General features: G+C 40.9%; 2 protein-coding genes across 2 annotated transcripts in view; one reads left to right on the top strand and one right to left on the bottom strand.

Annotated features, from left to right (window-relative positions):
• Window positions 1-11,347, top strand: part of LOC115177025 (gamma-aminobutyric acid type B receptor subunit 1) — a 55,855-nt gene extending 44,508 nt beyond the window's left edge. The window contains exons 18-24 of the mRNA XM_029737470.1: window positions 730-846; window positions 3,945-4,052; window positions 6,257-6,350; window positions 6,962-7,089; window positions 8,347-8,475; window positions 8,774-8,917; window positions 9,353-11,347. Of these exons, the coding sequence (XP_029593330.1) occupies window positions 730-846; window positions 3,945-4,052; window positions 6,257-6,350; window positions 6,962-7,089; window positions 8,347-8,475; window positions 8,774-8,917; window positions 9,353-9,643 (1,011 nt within the window). The 3' untranslated portion in view covers window positions 9,644-11,347. The remainder of the gene's footprint in view (window positions 1-729; window positions 847-3,944; window positions 4,053-6,256; window positions 6,351-6,961; window positions 7,090-8,346; window positions 8,476-8,773; window positions 8,918-9,352) is intronic.
• A 2,492-nt stretch (window positions 11,348-13,839) lies between these two features.
• Window positions 13,840-16,242, bottom strand: LOC115177163 (tumor necrosis factor-like). The gene is made up of 4 exons (XM_029737723.1): window positions 15,554-16,242; window positions 15,416-15,464; window positions 15,219-15,278; window positions 13,840-14,823 (listed from the first exon to the last, which is right to left on the bottom strand). Exons 1-4 carry the CDS (start codon window positions 15,743-15,745, stop codon window positions 14,384-14,386), a joined length of 741 nt encoding a protein of 246 aa, XP_029593583.1. The 5' UTR covers window positions 15,746-16,242; the 3' UTR covers window positions 13,840-14,383.
• Between the last annotated feature and the right edge of the window lie 4,485 nt (window positions 16,243-20,727).

Below are 20,727 nucleotides of genomic sequence, written 5' to 3'. Positions count from 1 at the left end.
TTGGTCGTCTCTCCTTCCAGTTCTCTGCTGCCAATGACTGGAACGAACTACAAAAATCTTTGAAACTGGAAACACTTATCTCCCTCACTAGCTTTAAGCACCAGCTGTCAGAGCAGCTCACAGATCACTGCACCTGTACATAGCCCATCTATAATTTAGCCCAATCTACTACCTCTTCCCCTACTGTATTTATTTATTTTATTTATTTTGCTCCTTTGCACCATATTATTTATATTTTAACTTTGAACTCTCTTCAAACTACAAATCTACCTTTCCAGTGTTTTTCTTGCTATACTTTATTTACTTTGCCACCATGGCATTTTTTTGCCTTTACCTCCCTTATCTCACATCATTTGCTCACATTGTATATAGTCTTATTTTTTCTACTGCATCATTGATTGTATGTTGTTCTACTCCATGTGTAACTCTGTGTCGTTGTATGTTGTCGAACTGCTTTGCTTTATCTTGGCCAGGTCGCAATTGTAAATGAGAACTTGTTCTCAACTTGCCTACCTGGTTAAATAAAGGTGAAATAAAATAAATAAATAAATAAATAAAATCTCTCTCTCTCTCTCTCTCTCTCTCTCTCTCTCTCTCTCTCTCTCTCTCTCTCTCTCTCTCATTATCAATACAATTTTGCTTTATTGGCATAATAAAAATAGCATTTGTATTGCCAAAAAAGTAAAAATATTGAATCAACAAACTCTCTCTCTCTCCCTATCTGTCTAGTTCCGTCTGTGGCTGCTCGGCCTGGGCTTCAGTTTGGCCTATGGCAGCATGTTCACCAAGATTTGGTGGGTACACAATCTCTTCACAAAGAAGGAGGAGAAGAAGGAGAAGAGGAAGGTAAGCCTTTGAAGAGGGCTAGAGGAGGGAACAGGGAAGCTCCAGAGTCTACAGTACTGAATGTGTGGTGCTGGCAGATAAACAATCCCCTTCAACTTTAGAGTAAGGTTACATAAGCCTCTGGGAGATGTGCTTTGCTCTGCATGTTAACGTATCTCTGTATATTCTCTATTCTGGGATATACTGCAGTACAGTAGAGTAGAGTAGAGTAGAGTACAGTACAGTACAGTACAGTACAGTACAGTACAGTACAGTACAGTAGAGTAGAGTACAGTAGAGTAGAGCAGAGTAGAATAGAGTACATTACAGTAGAATAGAGTACAGTAGAGTAGAATAGAGTACAGTAGAGTACCTTCTATTATACTCTACTCTGGGAGAGTAGAGTATAATAGTAGAGTATAATAGAATAGAGTACAGTAGAGTACCTTAGAGTAGAGTACAATAGAATAGAGTAAAGGAGAGTACGGTAGAGTAGAGCAGAATAGAATAGAGTACATTACAGTAGAATAGAGTACAGTAGAGTAGAATAGAGTACAGTAGAGTACCTTAGAGTAGAGTGCAATAGAATAGAGTAAAGTAGAGTACAGTAGAGTAGAGCAGAGTAGAATAGAATACAGTAGAGTACAGTAGAGTAGAGTAGAATAGAATACAGTAGAGTGCAGTAGAGTACAGTAAAGTAGAATATAATACAGTAGAGTAGAATAGAGTAGCATAGAATAGAATACAGTAGAGTACAGTAGAGTAGAATATAATACAGTAGAGTAGAGCAGAGTAGAATAGAATACAGTAGAGTACAGTAGAGTACAGTAGAATAGAATACAGTAGAGTACAGTAGAGTAGAATAGAATACAGTAGAGTGCAGTAGAGTAGAATATAATACAGTAGAGTACAGTAGAGTACAGTAGAATAGAATACAGTAGAGTACAGTAGAGTAGAATAGAATACAGTAGAGTGCAGTAGAGCACAGTAGAGTAGAGCAGAGTAGAATAGAATACAGTAGAGTACAGTAGAGTAGAGTAGAATAGAATACAGTAGAGTGCAGTAGAGTACAGTAAAGTAGAATATAATACAGTAGAATAGAGTAGCATAGAATAGAATACAGTAGAGTACAGTAGAGTAGAATATAATACAGTAGAGTAGAATAGAGTAGCATAGAATAGAATACAGTAGAGTACAGTAGAGTAGAATATAATACAGTAGAGTACAGTAGAGTAGAATATAATACAGTAGAGTACAGTACAGTAGAGTAGAATAGAGTACAGTAGAGTAGAGCAGAATAGAATACAGTAGAGTAGACTAGAGTACAGTAGAGTAGACTAGAGTAGGCTAGAGTAGAATAGAATAGAATACACTAGAGTACAGTAGAGTAGACTAGAGTACAGTAGAGTAGAGTACAGTAGAGTAGAATAGAGTAGAGTAGAATACAGTAGAGTACAGTAGAATAGAATACAGTAGAGTGCAGTAGAGTACAGTAGAGTAGAATATAATATAATACCGTAGAGTACAGTAGAGTACAGTAGAGTAGACTAGAGTACAGTAGAGTAGAGCAGAATACAGTAGAGTACAGTACAGTAGAATACAGTAGAGTACAGTAGAGTGCAGTAGAGTAGACTTGAGTACAGTAGAGTAGAATAGAATACAGTAGAGTACAGTAGAGTAGAATAGAGTACAGTAGGGTACAGTAGAGTAGAGCAGAGTAGAATAGAGTAGAATAGAGTACACTAGAGTACAGTAGAGTAGAATAGAATACAGTAGAGTACAGTAGGGTACAGTAGGGTACAGTAGAGTAGAATATAGTAGAATAGAGTTCAGTAGGGTACAGTAGAGTAGAATAGAGTAGAATAGAGTAGACTAGAGTAGAATAGAGTAGACTAGAGTACAGTAGAGTAGACTAGAGTACAGTAGAGTAGAATAGAATACAGTAGAGTACAGTAGAGTAGAATAGAGTAAACTAGAGTACAGTAGAGTACACTAGAGTACAGTAGAGTAGAATAGAATACAGTAGAGTACAGTAGAGTAGAATAGAGTACAGTAGAATACAGTAGAGTACAGTAGAGTAGAATAGAGTACATTACAGTAGAGTACAGTAGAGTAGAGTACAACAGGCTTGAAACAGACGGGAGTCACACAGACACACATACGCGCACACAAATTCACGTACACACACACACACACACACACACACACACACACACACACTCACACGCATACAGAGAGATACCGACACACACACTCATACCCGTGATGCGCACACTATCAACTTGATTACGTATGCACGTGTGTGTCCTCTCTAAGATAGTATGTCCTCTCTGAGATAGTGTCCTGAAGCTGGGAAACACTGCCTGTGTGCGATGTGTTGTGGGAATTCTTCTAAGACCTAATCAGAAGAATGAGAGATTAAGCCATTTATGGAGCATTTATGAATATGTATGAGTATTAAAGTTCCATGTGGAAATCCAACCTTGGGGGGCTTTATTAGTTGAGCCAATGCAAGACGAATCAAGTTGACTTTCAACTCTCTTTAATGGCCATGCAAGGGCAATTTGCCAAAGAGCTCTGTGAAAGTACTTTAAAAAAGTTTCCAAGTCAGAATATGGCAAGACTAGTGAAGGCAGTCAAATTATTTCATGCACTTGAAGAGAAGAGGTGACAAGGTCTATGTAATACGGTTTGGTTATGCGTGGGGTGAACGGTTGCAGGGCTAGAAGCAAGTCAGAATTAAGTGATGGAAAATGAAGAAGCATGTTGTTTATTTTGCTTACATCATTTTTGGACCACATTTCTTCTTGATATGTTACTCATTCAAAAAACACTGTTGTGCATATAGCATCCACTGCCTAGTAACTCCTCAATTTACACTTAGAATATTTGAACGTTATTGTCTAAATGCCAATGAATTTATGTGTGTTTTATTTAACCAGGGAAGCCCATTGACATATGAATCTCTTTTTAAAGGGAGCTCTGATAACTTAAGTATTCTGTGCTGATACACGTATGCAATACTGTATTCTGTTGGCAGTTTATCTATTGGATGCTTGTGGACTCACTGCATTACCCTTGGTCCTTGGATTGTGATTGGTTCCCCTGTATCCCTGCAGCACCTGGAGCCATGGAAACTCTATGCAACAGTTGGAGTGTTACTAGCCATAGACATCTTGTCACTCATGATTTGGCAGATTGTGGATCCGTTACACATCACAGTGGAGGTACAGTGACACTGTCATATCGGTCATACCCCTGGACTTTTTCCTAATGTTGTTGTGTTACAGGCTGAAGTCAAAATTGATTAAATAGATTTTTTGTCAATACTCCAAAATGACAAAATGAAAACATGTTTTTAGATTTTTTTTGGGCACATTTATTGAACATTTTATACAGAAATATCTCATTTACATAAGTATTCACACCCCTGAGTCAATACTTTGTAGAAGCACCTTTGGCAGCGGTTACAGCTGTGAGTCTTTCTGGGTATGTCTCTAAGAGCTTTCCACACCTGGATTGTACAACATTTGCCCATTATTCTTTTCAAAATTCTTCAACTCTGTCAAATTGGTTGTTGATCATTACTAGACAAACCATTTTCAGGTCTTGCCACAGATTTTCAAGCTGATTTCACTCGGCCACTCAGGAACATTCACTGTCGTCTTGGTAAGCAACTCCAGTGTAGAGTTGTGTTTTAGGGTACTGTTCTGCTGAAAGATTAATTCATCTCCCAGTGTCTGGTGGAAAAAAGACTGAACCAGATTTTCCTCTAGGATTTTGCCTGTGTTAGCTCCATTCTGTTTCTTTTTTATTATGAAAAACTCCCCAGTCCTTAATGATTTTCAAGCATACCCATAACATGATGCAGCCACCACTATGCTTGAAAATATGGAGAGTGGAATTCAGTAATGTGTTGTATTGAATTTGCTCCAAACATAACACTTTGTATTCAGGACAGAAAATGTAATTGCTTTGCCACATTTTTTGCAGTATTGCTTTAGTGTCTTGTTGCAAACAGGATGCATGTTTTGGAATATTTTTTATTCTGTACAGGCTTCCTTCTTTTCACTCCGTCAATTAAGTTTGGGCGGCAGGTAGCCTAGTGGTTAGAGTGTTGGGCCAGTAACCGAAAGGTTGCTGGATCGAATCCCTGAGCTGACAAGGTAAAAATCTGTCGTTCTGCCCCTGAACAAGGCAGTTAGTCCACTGTTCCCCGGTAGGCCGTTGTTGTAAGTAAGAATTTGTTCTTAACTGACCTGCCTAGTTAAATAAATAAATATTGGAGTAATAACAATGTTGATCCATCCTCAGTTTACTCCTATCACAGCCATTCAACTCTGTAACTGGTTTAAAGTCACCATTGGCCTTATGGTGAAATCCCTGAACGGTTTCCTTCCTCTCCGGCAACTGGGTGTATTGTGACTGGGTCTATTGATACACCATCCAAAGTGTAAGTTAATAACTTCACCATGCTCAAAGGGATATTCAATGTCTGCTTTTTTCATTTTGACCCATCTACAAATAGGCTTCTTTGCCAGGCATTGGAAAACCTCTGTGGTCTTTGTGGTTGAATCTGTGTTTGAAATTCACTGCTCGACTGAGGAACCTTACAGATATATGTGGGGTACAGAGATGAGGTAGTCATTCACTATTATTGCACACAGAGTCCATGCAACTTTACTACTGAACTTATTTAGGCTTGCCATTAAAAAGGGTTGAATACTTAAAAAATTTCAGCTTTTCATTTTTTATTCATTTGTAAACATTTCTAAAAACATAATTCCACTTTGACACCATGGGTTATTGTGTATAGGCCAGTGACCAGAAATCTAAATGTAATCCATTTTAAATTCAGGCTGTAACACAACAAAATTCAGTATTCGAAAGGCACTCGCACATCTGAGCTATCTTTTTTTGCAGGGGCAGTTGAATAACAGAAAATATAAGAAACCTGCACACCGTGCTTGATAGTATCACTGTTCTTTAATTAGCTTTTATGTATCGGCCACACGGCCTTCGTCAGGCTGTAACACAACAAAATGTGGAAAAAGTCAAGGGTGTGAATACTTTCTGAAGGCACTGTACACTATGTGGTATTAGCTTTCGTATGTTAGCACTGTCACATGTCTAGTGTTCAACAAAAGATTATTGCTTTGATGTCAGTCATCTTATTGTTCATTTACTTTCTACTTGTCGGTTTTAAATGTAATGTATTGCATATATCACACGGAATGTTGTTCACTCTGTCTCCCGTTCTCTCTCACTTCCTCTCTCTCTCTCCCGCTCTCTCTCCCTCTCTCTCTCCCTCTCTCCCTGTCTCTCTCCCTCTTTCTTTCTTTCTTTCTTTCTTTCTTTCTTTCTTTCTTTCTCTCTCCCACTTTCTCTCTCTCTCTCACACTTCCTCCCCCCACCCTCTCTCTCTGAGTAGAAGTTCACTAGGGAGGCCCCTAAAGGAGACTTGGATGTCCTGATTCAGCCCCTCCTGGAGCACTGCACTTCAGAGAAGATGAACACATGGCTCGGTATCCCTCCTCTATTCCTTACTCCTTCTCTCTTATCAGTACTTCTCTCTCACACTCCCTTGTTCCCTCTTTTTTTCACTCTCTCACTCACTCCATCCCCAGTCCATTCATTGTAAATGAAACACTCCTCGTATCTCAGCGCCCCACATTAGCTTTCTCTCTTTTTCCTCCACTCCTCTCACTCACTCAAGTCAGTCATTCCCTGCCTTTTATCTTTCCCTCGTATACTTTCATTTTATCTTCTCCTTTCATTTGTCTTTCTCTCACTATTGCCATACTGCCTCTCTTCCTGACAGTGGCAGCTCTTCTGAATGCATAATACTGTCAAATTCAAATAATATAGCTCACAAACTGTGCCATTGCCCCATAGCATTCCCTCTCTGTGCTATGCAAATATATTGTCACCCCACTGAGCGACGTAATGAAAGAACAATGGACACTTGGACAGAAGAAATAAAGGGGGAATATGCATTACCTTTAGTCAACTGCCTAACATCACTCCATCGTCTTCTCTTTCCATCTCTCTTTCTCTCTCATTCTGTCTCTTTCTCTCTCTCTCTCTCTCTCTCATTCTGTCTCTCTCCCACTTTGTCTCTCTCTCTCTCCACCAGGTGTAGTGTATGGCTACAAGGGACTGCTGCTGTTGCTGGGGATATTTCTGGCCTACGAGACCAAGTCTGTTTCCACGGAGAAGATCAATGACCATCGAGCCGTGGGGATGGCTATTTACAACGTGGCTGTGAGTCTCAACCATCACAGGGGGAGTGCTCTGGTTTTCCGCTCTGCATTTTAGGCAGTCCGTCGAGCGAATGAACTCAAAGCAACAATTAACTATTGGTAGAAAGGTAGCAGGGGTTAGGCATTGTCTCAGTGTGGACATGAGATTCAATGATTTATTAGTGCATAATGATAACATTTGGCTAAGACTTGTTATTTCTGGTGGTAAGCATGTGCTCATAAATGTATTTTTGGCGCTAAAGCAAAACGTTAGTGCTATACTTAAACAATCATTTGAATTTGATTTGAATCAGTGAATGATCATCACCTATAGAGGTATTTAAGCTTCACTTTAACTGATATAGCAGCGATAACATACAGTACCATTGCACCATCTAAGTTTTGCAAACAAGTAGCCATAGCCATTCGGTAACCCTCACACAGGTGAGCAAATCCATTAAATGTCTGGTAATGTAGACTTTTGCTGGAACAAACCACTGCTCTTACACAGGCAACATTTTTTTAGAACTTTAGCTTTAGGCTGGGTTTCTATTTCTGCTCAACAATGTGCAAACATTTTAGTACTCTCTGAACAAGGATTTACATAATTGCCAGAACTTGCCCAGATTCCCATCTCAAAACAGCTTAATGAGGAACCGAAACACTTATGACTGAAAACCACCCACAGTTTTACTTCTTTTGACTGCGCATTTGCTGGGCGGTTATGCAATTATGAAGTACATACAGTCGATTTCTTTTTTGCCAAGCAGAGGAAAGAACATTTAATTGATCAGTCATTCATATAGCTTGATGAAATTGTTAAACACAGCTGCAGGTCCGAACAAAGGGAAAGCTTAGATGTTGATTTAACCATTTTATTTAATTGTGTATATTTCGTGGTGTAATACACAGAGATAAATGATACAATTCCCTCCAATAATGGTGCGCCATATGAGGTAGAATCCTTTAAAATGTCAATATTTATTGTATCTGCAAAGGCCTCCTTGTTGGGAAGCAGAGAGCTTTTGTAAGGCTTGATATTGTGATGATGTGCCAGTATGGTACTGCTAACCTGCTACTTCATCTATGAGTTTTTAATGATGTTTTCATATTGGGAACCTCGTTGGAATGATAAGCAGTTGCCGAGCGCTTTTTTAGATCTCTATTTTCCTCTCTCAAGGATTTACAAAAGTCTCTCTTGATATTTACCTCTTTGTTTCTCTCAATCTCTCTCACTCTCTCTCTCTCGCTCTCTCTCTCAATCCCCCCGTCTCTGCAGGTGTTGTGCATGATCACGGCTCCCGTCACTATGATCCTCACGTCACAGCAGGACGCTTCCTTTGCCTTTGCCGCTCTGGCCATAGTGTTCTCTGTCTACATCACCCTGGTGGTGCTCTTTGTGCCCAAGGTACAGTATACTGTATAGAACAGGGCTGTGTCCCAAACGGCACCCTATTCCCTTTATAGTGCGTTACTTTGGACCAGGGCTCTGCTCGAAAGTAGTGCACTGTATAGGGAATAGGGTGCCATTTGGGACGTAGCCTAGGACTGAGTCATTTAGCAGCAGTATTTAATGTACACTTGCATCAGCACTCGAAACAAAGTCTCAATACTTTCTTCAATGTTAACATTTCCAAATTCACATATAGTATATGGTTCTTCTCTGTCTCTCTGGCTGTGTAGAGTAAAGCTCTATTCTATTCTAGATGCGCAGGCTGATTACACGTGGTGAGTGGCAGTCAGAGCAGCAGGACACGCTGAAGACCGGCTCGTCCACCAACAACAACGATGAGGAGAAGTCTCGCCAGCTGGAGAGAGAGAACCGTGAGCTGCAGAAGATCATACAGGAGGTACGGTACACACTTTATGATGCACCTTAGCTGTCAACATAGAATCACAATGCATCTAGATTGAAATATGTCTAATACGTATAATATCCATCTGAATTATTGGAACTAGTAATCAATCATTCAACCAATCTTTATCATACAGGTGGTACTACAATACACACTCACTTTGATACCATAGATATCAAAATATAATCAAAATGCATTTATTAAAACACATCTAATACCTCTGAATTATTTGACCTAGCAATCAACCAATCAATCTTTCCAATCATTCATTTTTATTATATTTTACTAAGAGATACATTTGGTTTGATTAATACATGATTAATACATGATGAATACATGTCTAATTCATGCTCAATTAATGCGTAATAAAGGATTCCTCTTTACACGTGTCCAGTATTAATAAGACCTCTTCCTCTTCCGTGCTCTCAGAAAGAGCAGAGGGTATCGGAGCTCCGCAACCAGCTGGTTGAGAGACAGGCCCTGCGCAACCGACGACGGCCCTCATCCGGCACCAACCAGAACCACAGCAACCCGTCCCCGCCCTCTTCCCAGCCAGACCCCAAGTCTCTCCTGCCCCCACCCGGTTACCCCAACCCCGCGTCGGACAATCACTCCTCCTTACCCCCCTCCTTCTCCAACTCCTCCAACCTGTACCAGGCGGATAGCAAGATAAGTCGCAACCACTGTCACAACAGCCAGATCCCCCTGCTCTACAAGTGAAGGGGTGGGGGGTGGGGTGCTAGAAGAGCCCAGAGCCTACAGAGGAACGAACACACATGGAGGCACTGCAACTTTCACTTGTTATGGGAAAAGAGCACAAGCTACTGACATTGACAGAGTGAGTGGAGGCACACGAACCCCGGGTAACACCAATCTTTCTCACAGTCTATCTCACTGTGGGAACCTGAAGCACTTGTGACTAGTACTACGAGTTATTTAATAAGAGACAAGCACATTCCAGAGTAACCCTCAGTCTACTTGTGGAGACAAAAAATGGACAGATCTCCCTTTTTCATTCCTCCTCTTTCCTCCTTCCCTTTGTTTGTTTTCTTGTTCTGTTGTGCAGATGTATCTAGGATCTCCGGGAGGACTTTGTGTAGTGCGTGTGTTTGCTCCTTTTTGACTCCCGTCTCTGCCTATTTGTCTTCGGTTTGTTGAAATAGCGAAGCACATGGTAATTGATTAATATTGTTATTACATAATGTATGATATGTTATGTCATGGATTCAATGTTGTACCCTATATTTAGTTCAATATTTTGGGGGGGTAAAGGGGTGGAAACTGTTCAAATGCAATGAGTGGAAAAAAACAGCACAGTTTCCCAGTGGATCCAATTTACTGGATTTCATATCAAAACGCCATCGAAACTCAAAGTGTAAAGTCATCCTAACTGAAAGTGAAATGCCAACATTATAGCCATATACAGTAGAGGGTTTTGGAATGGACAACCCTCATTTTGGGACAATAGCAAGATTTTTGTGGATGTTTTGCTGTATACATATTCAAGTACAGCTTTGTATCTTCAATCACATTTTTGCTGTTATATGCTCTTGAATATACGAAACCCATTTGATAAGAAAATAGTGTAATATGATATGTAACCTAATCAGTTTTCTATGTATCATCCTTTTGAACGTTTTCAATTGGACTTGAATGGATATGTTCCAACAATTAGAATTTTCTTGGACACGTTATAGATATTCAAATGAAGCACACCCTCTTGAAGATTTTAAATGGCATATTTATTATGCATCATTCTTCCCACCCTTTTTATTTTCTTTGTCAATAACTGTTTTTCCTTAAAGACAATCTGAATGTAAATGTAAATGTGAGTGTACATGCCTGTCACCCGTTGGTCTTATATTTGACATTTCTTCCCGAATTTCCCCTCCGATTTTAGCTTTGTACAACTACATTTGTGAATGTGATGACGAAGAATATATGTAACAGTATATGGAAAGGATTCTGACATGCGTATACAACAGTTAATATATATGTACAATCTCATTTATTAGCAATTTGTCAAAATGTATGAAGCAATGATATAACACAGGTTAGTTGGCAAGTAACGTAAGAGACGTTACTTTTCCAAATAGCATTATCTCATGTTGCACTATAGTTCAAAACAAAGTTTCAGGTCGGGATTTTGTTGCCATTCTAATAACATACTGTAGCTCAGGGTATCGGAAAGTGAGATATACAACTTCTCCATAGCAAGTTATTGGATGAAATAGTCAATATTTATTAACTGTACATGGACGACATTGGGTAATATTGTAATATATGTATGCGAAGATTACTTAGAGAAATATACTCTTGCACATGTATGAATATACAATGACTGTACAAAACATTAGGAAGACCTTCCAAATATTGAGTTGCAGCCCCTTTTTGCCCTCAGAACAGCCTCAATTCGTCGCTAAATGGCTGTACAAGGTGTTGAAAGCGTTCCACAGGAATGCTGGCCCATGTTGACTCCAATGCTTCTCACAGTTGTGTCAAGTTGACTGGATGTCCTTTGGGTGGCGGACAATTCTTGATACACACAGGAAACTGTGGTGAAAAATCCAGAGCGTTGCAGTTCTTGACCCACTCAAACCAGTGTGCCTGGCACCTACTACCATACCTTGTTCAAAAGCACTTAAGTCTTTTGTCTTGCCCATTCACCCTCTGAATGGCTCACATACACAATCCATGTCTCAATTGTCTCAAGGCTTAAAAATCCTTCTTTAACCTGTCTCCTCCCCTTCATCTACACTGATTGAAGTGGATTTAACAGGTGACATCAATAAGGGATCATAGCTTTCACCTGGATTCACTTGTTCAGTCTATGTCATGGAAAGAGCAGGTGTTCCTAATGTTTTGTACATGCAGTGTATATAACTGGATTTGAAGATATTTGTATACACTATATTTACAATTTTAAATGTTGATATATTTCAGATTATATGCATTCAAATATATGGATAATCATAGTAAAATAAACCCATTGTTTTTCACTGAATTTATGTGTATCGTGTTATGTGTCAATTGGACTCATAAGGGCCATAATTTCATTTAAACACCGTCATAAACCCTGAAATACGACAAAACACTTCATTATACTTCGAATGGGCATTTTATGATAGACAATGTGGAATCATAAACATGTCCAAAGGGACAAGCATGTCACACACAGCTGTTTTAACCACTAGATGTCACCATCAGTTAACGACGCCCAAGGGATTCTGTTGTTTATTCATCTAGAATCTACATTCATATTGAACGATAGCCCTCCCAGGATTAAAATACATTTCAGTCCCATACAATGTGCGTCCACTTCATCATTTATTGACCTATTAACCAATAGGTATTGGTGTCATTTCTTATCAAAAGGCAATATGAACTCAAAGATTGAGATCGTAATATGAGCTGAAAGTGAAAGGCAGACATACATGTTACACAACAGCCAGCTGCAAAGGGTCATGGTAAATGACAACCTCATCTTGGAACAATATTTTTTTTAACCTTTATTTAACTAGGCAAGTCAGTTAAGAACAAATTCTTATTTACAATGACAGCCTACCCCGGCCAAGCCCGGACGACGCTGGGCCAATTGTGCGCCGCCCTATGGGACTCCCAATCACAGCCGGATGTGATACTGCCTGAGGATGTTTGTGGGTCAAACACATTTTCTCGTGCACATACAGTATTTCAGCTCAGATGTTTACAGCCCGCCACCCACATGACTGAAAACCTATGATGCTTTCAAGGAGGAGGAGGAGGAATAAGGTCAGTGGGGGGAATCCCCAGACATGGCTTTAAGGCATATGTGGGCCCTCTACTTGACACAGCAGGAAATAAAAAAGGGAATTTCCCTTGTTTTGGTCTGACATCATTGGGGATGCACTTTGTATTACAATTTCTGGTGGAAGCTGCTCAAGAACAGATGTTGGGCTTTAATTCAATCTGCATTGAAGAAGTTCAGCGTTATAGAGTGACTGAAATTGAAAGGCAATGTTCCCGCGTTAGTGGAGACTGCATTCACGGTAAACGCTGCACATGTCGGCTCAATCTGAAATTACCTTTACATTTCTATCGCGGAGTCTGTAACGCTTAAACTTTACAGAATGAATAAAGCCCGTAGTGTTAATTTACTGCTAAAGTCAAAACCCATTTACCCTCAACCATATAAGACAGTTGGATATGTCCAGACCCGTCCGGCCAGTGTTGCCAACAAATTTTCAGGGTAAGTTGCTAGAGGCAGTTTGATTTGTTGCTAAAAGTTGCTAAATGACGTTGGGATGTCATTACGTGATAACGTAAAACTGCGTCATTACATAGAATACACATTAACGTTACTCAAATTGACTGGCCATCTCGGCCAAAAATATGATTTGACTTTTGTTCAGGTACAGACTCCCACTCTGTTCTGTACTTCTGGCTGTAAAATGTTGATTGATACATGTTGATTGATGTTGTGTAAGTTCTGTTCAAGATCAAACATTCGTGACCAACTATATTCATTGGGTTTGGCTCGTCGAACCCGTACAACTGCTGACTGCGTACTACTGCTGCTGCAGTCAACCAACAATGATTTGCAATTTGCTGAAATTGCTGCTGCCTGTGCACAAGCTGAGCGCCTGCTGCTGACGTCACTCACAATACACTTTTGCAGCCAGGCACGTGTGTTGTGACTGAGTGTGTGGCAGAGAAACTCGTTTTTGTGTCAATTAGAGGGAAAATGCGTGCATTTTAGCGTTTGAGTCACTTTTCAAAAGTTGCTAAAAGTTCCAAATAAATGTTTAAATGTTGCTAGGTGCTGTTTGAAAAAAAAGTTGCCAGGGTAGTCTGAAACGTTGCTAAATTGGCGTCACTGCGCCCGGCCCCGCCCCCTCCAAACTGCGTAATTAAATATAATCAAACTTTGAGTCTCCTAAAGTTGAGAACATTTGGAATTTATTACAGTTGATTCAAGCACTCTGAATAGGTGACAAATAAAATACACACAATCACATTTAAATAGACATAGTACATCAGTACATTAAATAAAATAACTTAATATTGTAGCAATGTATTCTGATAGACCTAGTATAGGCTGTTGCTAGACTTATGTGAATCAAAATAACTTATACGACAGTACTCCACAGTAGCCTACTGTATTTTCATATAAATAGTAAATATCATTTTTTTAAGTTAATATGTATTTTCATATAAATAGTAAAAAAAATAAAAAAGTAAGTTAATATAAATAACTCAAGTATTATTTGGTGCAAAATCTACAATATAGAGAATGGACAATCATCATGTATGGACAAACAATAATCATTTCTCGAACTATTTCAGTTTACAAAATAACCATTAAGATTAGACCTATCTCCTTTGAGATTGCTCAGTTACCATAAAATTGCAACACTAAAATAAGAGTTTTAACATAAAACTGTTTGAACAAACATTAATCTCTGGCCTGCCTCTCTCTCATCATAGTGCAAACACACCAAAAAAGTTCTTGCCCTGCTCTGGCTCCACTTCGGTCAGTCGATTGGTCTCAGTCCACAGTTTGTCCCCTTCATTCAGCTGAAACACTGCACTAAGGTAAACTGCATTGTACCAGCCCTCGCCGATATTGGACTCAGAATTACCATAGTTTTGTTGACAAACTGACCTTACCCCGCTAAGTAGATTAGCATTAACCCCGATGGAGTCCGAATAGCGCCAAATAACGTGACTCAGAGGAGTGGTACGCTCGCCCGGGCCGTTGCACTTGACCCTAAACGAAGCCTGGCTGTAAACGAAGAAGAGCCCAGTGTGTGGGATGAGAATTTGGTTCCCTTGTAGCTTGAACCCGCCCTGGGAAAAGGCCTGGCCGTCATCCTTTCTCCACTGCACTGTGTTAGCGGTAAGATTAGGATTGTATTCACCTGGCATTAGAGGGAAGAAAGGCCCATTGTTACAACTTTGAGGCCCCAGAGTCCAGCTGGTAGCTATTTGTTCCTACAAAGCTCTTGTCAATTTACTCTGGTGGCAACAAGAGACAAGCTAATGATTAAGCAACGTCCTTGCTTCCTTGTGTTGTGCTTTAATTTTTGTCAATGGAAATGTTTGAATAAAATCCCAGGGCTTCCCCAATAGAAATACTTATTAGCCCACTAGACACTGTTTTAAACCTTAAACCTTATTTTTGAATGGGGATGTTTAAAAAGAATCCCCTAGCTTCTACAATGGAATGACACTAAGACATACTAGCCCACTAGACATGTTTTAACCTTCAACAGACACAGTCAAGGCTGGCTGTAAAAGGCTGTAGGTCACTCACCCTCTAAATGGATGGCTTCTTTTGCATTGCCGGCAATCTGCTTCAATGTATGGTGGGTATCTGAGGGAGAGAAAAATATTAGTCACGAATAACACAAGCAAAAGCCATGACGTTGGCTACAACTGTAGCCTTTAATTAAAGAAATTATAATGAGAAGGAATTCAATGAAAAAGGGCATATGTCAATCAAATAATCACCTTTTGCACCAATGAGTATCTCCAGCTGATGCTCCATTCCGTCCTGCATCTGTGAGATAAACCAAGAGGATGTTAGTTGATTGTACGGTCCTCTATTTCAGAAATGTGTTAAATATTGGCCCCGTTAGAGTTCCTTACCGTTGCCAGTCTTCCATGCTGACACCAGGCAAAGAGCAGGGCTGCTGCCGCACATAAAGCTGCTACTAAGAGGACGCCACACAGCCTCCATAGCCAACCTCTGGAGGCCTTTCCCTCAGCAACAGCTGTCACCGTTGTCTTGTACACAGGGCCCCTCTCCATGTCGCCAGTTGTCATCGCATACCCCTCCATACTTCTGTTGATTGAGGTTCAAACTCTTGACTCTTGGCTCTTGGTGGCAGTGGAAAAGTCTAGCAACTGAATATTCGCCTAAATATCTTCTTTGTTTTTACAGAGTTGTAGCTTGATAGGTGTCCTGTGTTTTGCTCGTTTGTTAGAATGGACTTCTGACAGAAGCCCTGTCGTTTTTATGCTCGGCCTGCTACTAGCACAAAAGGGGAAACTCCAGTGATGTCACCCAGTGAGTGGAGACATAGCAGAGTAGCAGCAGACTGTGGAGAGATGGTTATGGTTCAAAGGAAAATAAAATCCACAGACCAGCTCTGCCAAACTGGGATTCCAATGGGTTGGTGTGGTTGCAGGATAGGGTTAAGGCAAAACAGAAAGTTGAACTTTAAAGTGAATTCCTTGTGCAACAATGTAGTTTTTCTATTTGGTAACTAGAATGTACAGTAACTTCTCAGCTATATACTGAAACTGCATTTACATAAAACAAGGAATTCTCAACAAGTCGCACGTGTATTTATTGTGTAATTACACAATGCATTTGAATACCGTTAAACTCCATGGTATCTTTGCTACTTAATGTAAAGTGTAGCAAAGCCACTTTTGACTTGAACTTTAGTTAGTGATTTTTATTCAGTCTCATTCACCAGCTGTTTGTAATGCTGTATGTCTAGTAATAGTCGTACATTTCAAATAGTAAACAATTATGATATTTATTGATTACATAGAACTTGCTGCACAGAAGTTGTTAATAACTGGATGTAAAATTAATACTTCTACACCTACACAATCACAATACATTTGAAGCTATACAAGGACAGGCTCAGGAGAAACAAAAAATACTTGTAAATATCCCTCTTTTTGTTTCAGAACTGGTTTTGTACATAACCCTTTCCAAACCCCCAAACAGGTGTTTGACTTCTCTTTATTGACCCAATCTGGTATTTCACTGCCCTCCCTGACTGGTTGAGCGAGTTTGGAGTATAACCTGGTTTATTTGTGGGATTTCCATCACCCATACACGACCTGAACTGAGTTTTATTTTCATATTGTTTCATCATCTAATTTCTGTTTCTGTTAGTGATAAACAAGCACTGTATACCTTCAAAACATGGTTAAAAGTATCATTTTTGATATCATATATGGAACGCATTTGCATCCATAGCTCTGTCTATGAATTAGAGAGTGGTTATACTTAAGTTTGAATTCTCTGTTGTTTCTTGCTTTCTTTTTTATTCCTTTTTTTTTGGTAAAGTGTATTGAGGCTTTTGTTAAATGCACTTGAAATAAACTGGGATTTGATGATTTACATTTCTCCAGGCCCAGTCCTTGGCTGTCTACCAAAACAAGTGACTGGGGTGACCAGACTGAGCTGCAGACTGCAGCTTTAATGTAGTGTATAGGGGCAATGTATCACCGCTGGTAAAGGTAGTTTGGAGCACTGTTACGTAACACTGTTTTACATGCACTGTGTCACTGTTTCCTTACGTGCAAATACAAGCAATACAGGTATGACCATCAGGAAAGCTTGGAGTATTGTCACAGTGTTTTATGTATTGTCATTCAGTCGTAATACTTGAGAACTGTCACGTTGGTATAAAGGGTCGGGAGACTGGCGCAGGAATGCGTATTAGGGGTTTTTATTTCCCAAATTACAGCGTGCCGTATAAAGGCACGGGGACGAAGACCAACGAACATGTTACAAAAACACAGGATTGAAACCCAAACAAAAGAGCGAGGAGTACCTCGAATAAATACACACGCGCACAATGATTAGCACACGGGACGAGACCCGTAATCATCTGCACAATCCACAAGGCCACGAAAGCCAAAACACACAGCACAGGTACACACACGCACCAACGGACATTGTAACAATAATCGACCCCCCAATGGAAACCAATATATACAAATACTAATCAGTGGGAATAGGGGACAGATGTGCGTGATAAAAGTTCCGGAGGGATCCGTGACAAGAACTGAGATCTCACCTCTGATTCATCTCTCAGATTGATTTATTTATTCCTATGTTAGTGTGTAGCAATGTTTCCAAGACTATGACTACCTGAAAATACACGCCAACCACAAGATCTTGGAAACAGCAGGGAAGCATTAGGTAATAATTCAGGGGTCATCTGAAATATAATACAGGAACCTCTCATACTGAATTCTATTGAGGAAAGAAAGAGACCTTATGATTGTGAGGAACATAAGTATTGTGATAAAGGGAGGAAACATCTACCTGAGACTTCATATCTCGATGCCCTTCTCTCTGCCCTATTAGCAATACCTTCACCTCAATCCTTCCACCCCTCTCTGTAGCAGGGCCATGGTCCAACCCTTCCTCTCTCTGAAGGTTCAACATTACCCACCACTATCTCTGGCCCTCAAATACTTTGTGGCGGCAGGTAGCCTAGTAGTTAAGAGCTTTGGACCAATAACAGAAAGGTTGCTGGTTTGAATCCCCGAGCAGACTAACTGATACATCTGGTGATGTGCCCTTGAGCATGGAACTTAATGTTAGTTGCTCTTTATGAGCATGTATGCTAAATGACTAAAATATAAAAAGCCTCTCATCCCCTTTTAAGTAATGATGTAATTGGCCCTACTTTGGATTCACCTATCTGTGACTGAAAGCTGGGTCTCCTACCAGAACAGTGTATTAGCCTTACTAGGTATTGGCTTGGGGTCACATGGTTCAAGTTTAGGTCTCATCAGGGCTCATCATCGTGTGGACCTTGATCACAGAACCAACTGGATATTTCATGTCCAGCCAAGTTACCTCAGGGATTACTTCTAGGAACAGAGAAACAGGCTTTTTCTAACTATTTGATCTGTTTATGTACTAAGATGGTAGTGACACAGATCCTTAGGGGCGTCAGAGGGGTGATTCATTCTGTTTCATCTCCCATTGGCTGAAAGAGCATTTGGGTCATTGTTGTCAAAATTGTTATCATTGTTATCAAAATTCTGACAACATTTTTGTAATTAAATGCAGATCATCTCATGAGGTAAGCAGAAGGAAAATAAATTGTGGCCCACACACTCAAATATTCCAACATGCTGTATAATGTGACCTTGTTGTGTACAGAAACAGTCAAACACGCTGGCTAGTAGTTAGCACAGTAAAGTAGTTATAGTGGATGATAGTGTCAGTGACTTGCAGTCAGGGTAGGCAGGGTAGGTCGTGCTTACCCTGTGATAATCTTTTTTTTTTAAAGCTGTCACGAAAAGCCAAATAAAAAATACAATTATATAAAAATGGACATTCTTTTTTAAAATCTGTTTTGTCTCAATGATTCTGGTGATTTTTATACTCAAAATCTCAAAATGTGCTAAAACTATATCAAACATCAGGAAAGGCGCCAGAGTATGCATGCCTTCCTTCCCATCCATTGAAATCCATTCAAATCGTTGACGAGCGAGGCCGTTCCTGACTCCAGTCACTGTTGATGGACAGGGTCAGCATAGGCCTCACTGTTCTTTTTTCACCCCTTTCTCTCCCCAATTTCGTGATATCCAAATGGTAGTTACAGTCTTGTCCCATCGCTGCAACTCCTGTACGGACTCGGGAGAGGCGAAGGTCGAGAGCCTTGCGTCCCCCGAAACACGATCCTGCCAAGCCGCACTGCTTCTTGATACACTTCTCGCTTAACCCGGAAGCCAGCCGCACCAATGTGTTGGAGGAAACACCTTACAGAATGCGACCATAGTCAGCGTGCATGCACCTAGCCCGCCACAAGGAGTCGCTAGAGCGTGATGGGACAAGGACATCCCGGCTGGCCAAACCCTCCCCTTACCCGGACGACGCTGGGCCAATTGTGCGCCGCCTCATGGGTCTCCTGGTCATGGCCGGCTGCGACACAGACTCACGTCCTGACCATAGTAAAAGGTTATTTTCTATGGTAGAGAAGGTCAAGGCGTGACAGGGGGTGTTTTGTGTTTTTCTATATTTTCTATATCTATGTTTAGTTCTAGTTTTCTATTTCTATGTTTTTTTGGGGGGGATGATCTCCAATTAGATGCAGCTGGTCCTCGTTGTCTCTAACTGGAGATCATACTTAAGTTGGGTTTTTTTCCACCTGTGTTTGTGGGTAGTTGCATTCTGTTTAGTCTCTGTACCTGACAGAACTGTGAGCTGATCGTTTTCTGTTTGTTATTTTGTCTTTGGTGTTTTTGAGTTAATAAATTTCATCATGAGCACTCAACACGCTGCGCTTTGGTCCCCTCTCTACGACAGTCGTTACAGAACTACCCACCACAAAAGGACCAAGCAGCGTGGAAAGGAATAGACCTGGGAAGAAATTCTGGACGGAAAAGGACCCTGGAGTCAGGCTGAGGATTATTGCCGCCCGAGGTAGGAGATTGAGGCAGAAAAAGCGGAGCGGCGTTATTACGAGGCGCTGTACCAACCACGAGGTAAGTGCAAGAGACAGCCCCCCAAAACATTTTTTGGGGGGCACACGGGGAGATTGGCAGAGTCAGGTTGGAGACCTGAGCCAACTCCCTGTGCTTACCATGGGGGGCGAGTGATCGAGCAAGCACCATGTTATGCTGGGATGCGCACTGTGTCGCCAGTGCGCAGCTACAGCCCGGTGTGCTCGGTGTAAGCTTCCCACAGTTGCCGTGCTAGAGTTGGCATTCAGCCAGGAAGGAGTGTGCCTGCTCAGCGTTCCTGGTCTCCGGTACATCTCTTCGGCCCAGGTTATTCTGCACCAGCTCTACGCACGGTACCCCCAGTTCGCCAACACAAACCTGTGCGACCTGTTACAACGCCCCGCGCTTGTCGGGCTACGGGGCTTATCCAGCCAGGACGGGTTGTGCCAGCCATAAGCTCCAGACCTCCAGTGCGCCTCCACGGCCCAGTCTGCCCTGTGCCTGCTCCGTGCACCCGGCCTCCAGCGACGTTCCCTAGTCCAGAACTCCCAGCGATGTTCCCTAGTCCGGTGAGACCTATTCCAGCTCCACGAAAGAAGCCTCCAGTGATG

The sequence above is a fragment of the Salmo trutta genome, chromosome 37 (assembly GCF_901001165.1).
Source record: "Salmo trutta chromosome 37, fSalTru1.1, whole genome shotgun sequence".
Lineage (NCBI taxonomy): Eukaryota > Metazoa > Chordata > Actinopteri > Salmoniformes > Salmonidae > Salmo > Salmo trutta.
The sequence above is the reverse complement of the archived record's forward strand: the minus strand, read 5'-3'. Positions and strand labels throughout refer to the sequence as shown.

Bases quoted from the DNA above. Each gene is read 5' to 3' on its own strand.
- LOC115177163 (XM_029737723.1), bottom strand. From the start codon at position 15,745: ATGGAGGGGTATGCGATGACAACTGGCGACATGGAGAGGGGCCCTGTG. The intron at 15,465-15,553 runs GTAAGGAACTCT...TTTATCTCACAG, and splicing joins AGCATGGAAGACTGGCAACG to ATGCAGGACGGAATGGAGCA. The intron at 15,279-15,415 runs GTGATTATTTGA...TCTCTCCCTCAG, and splicing joins GATACTCATTGGTGCAAAAG to ATACCCACCATACATTGAAG.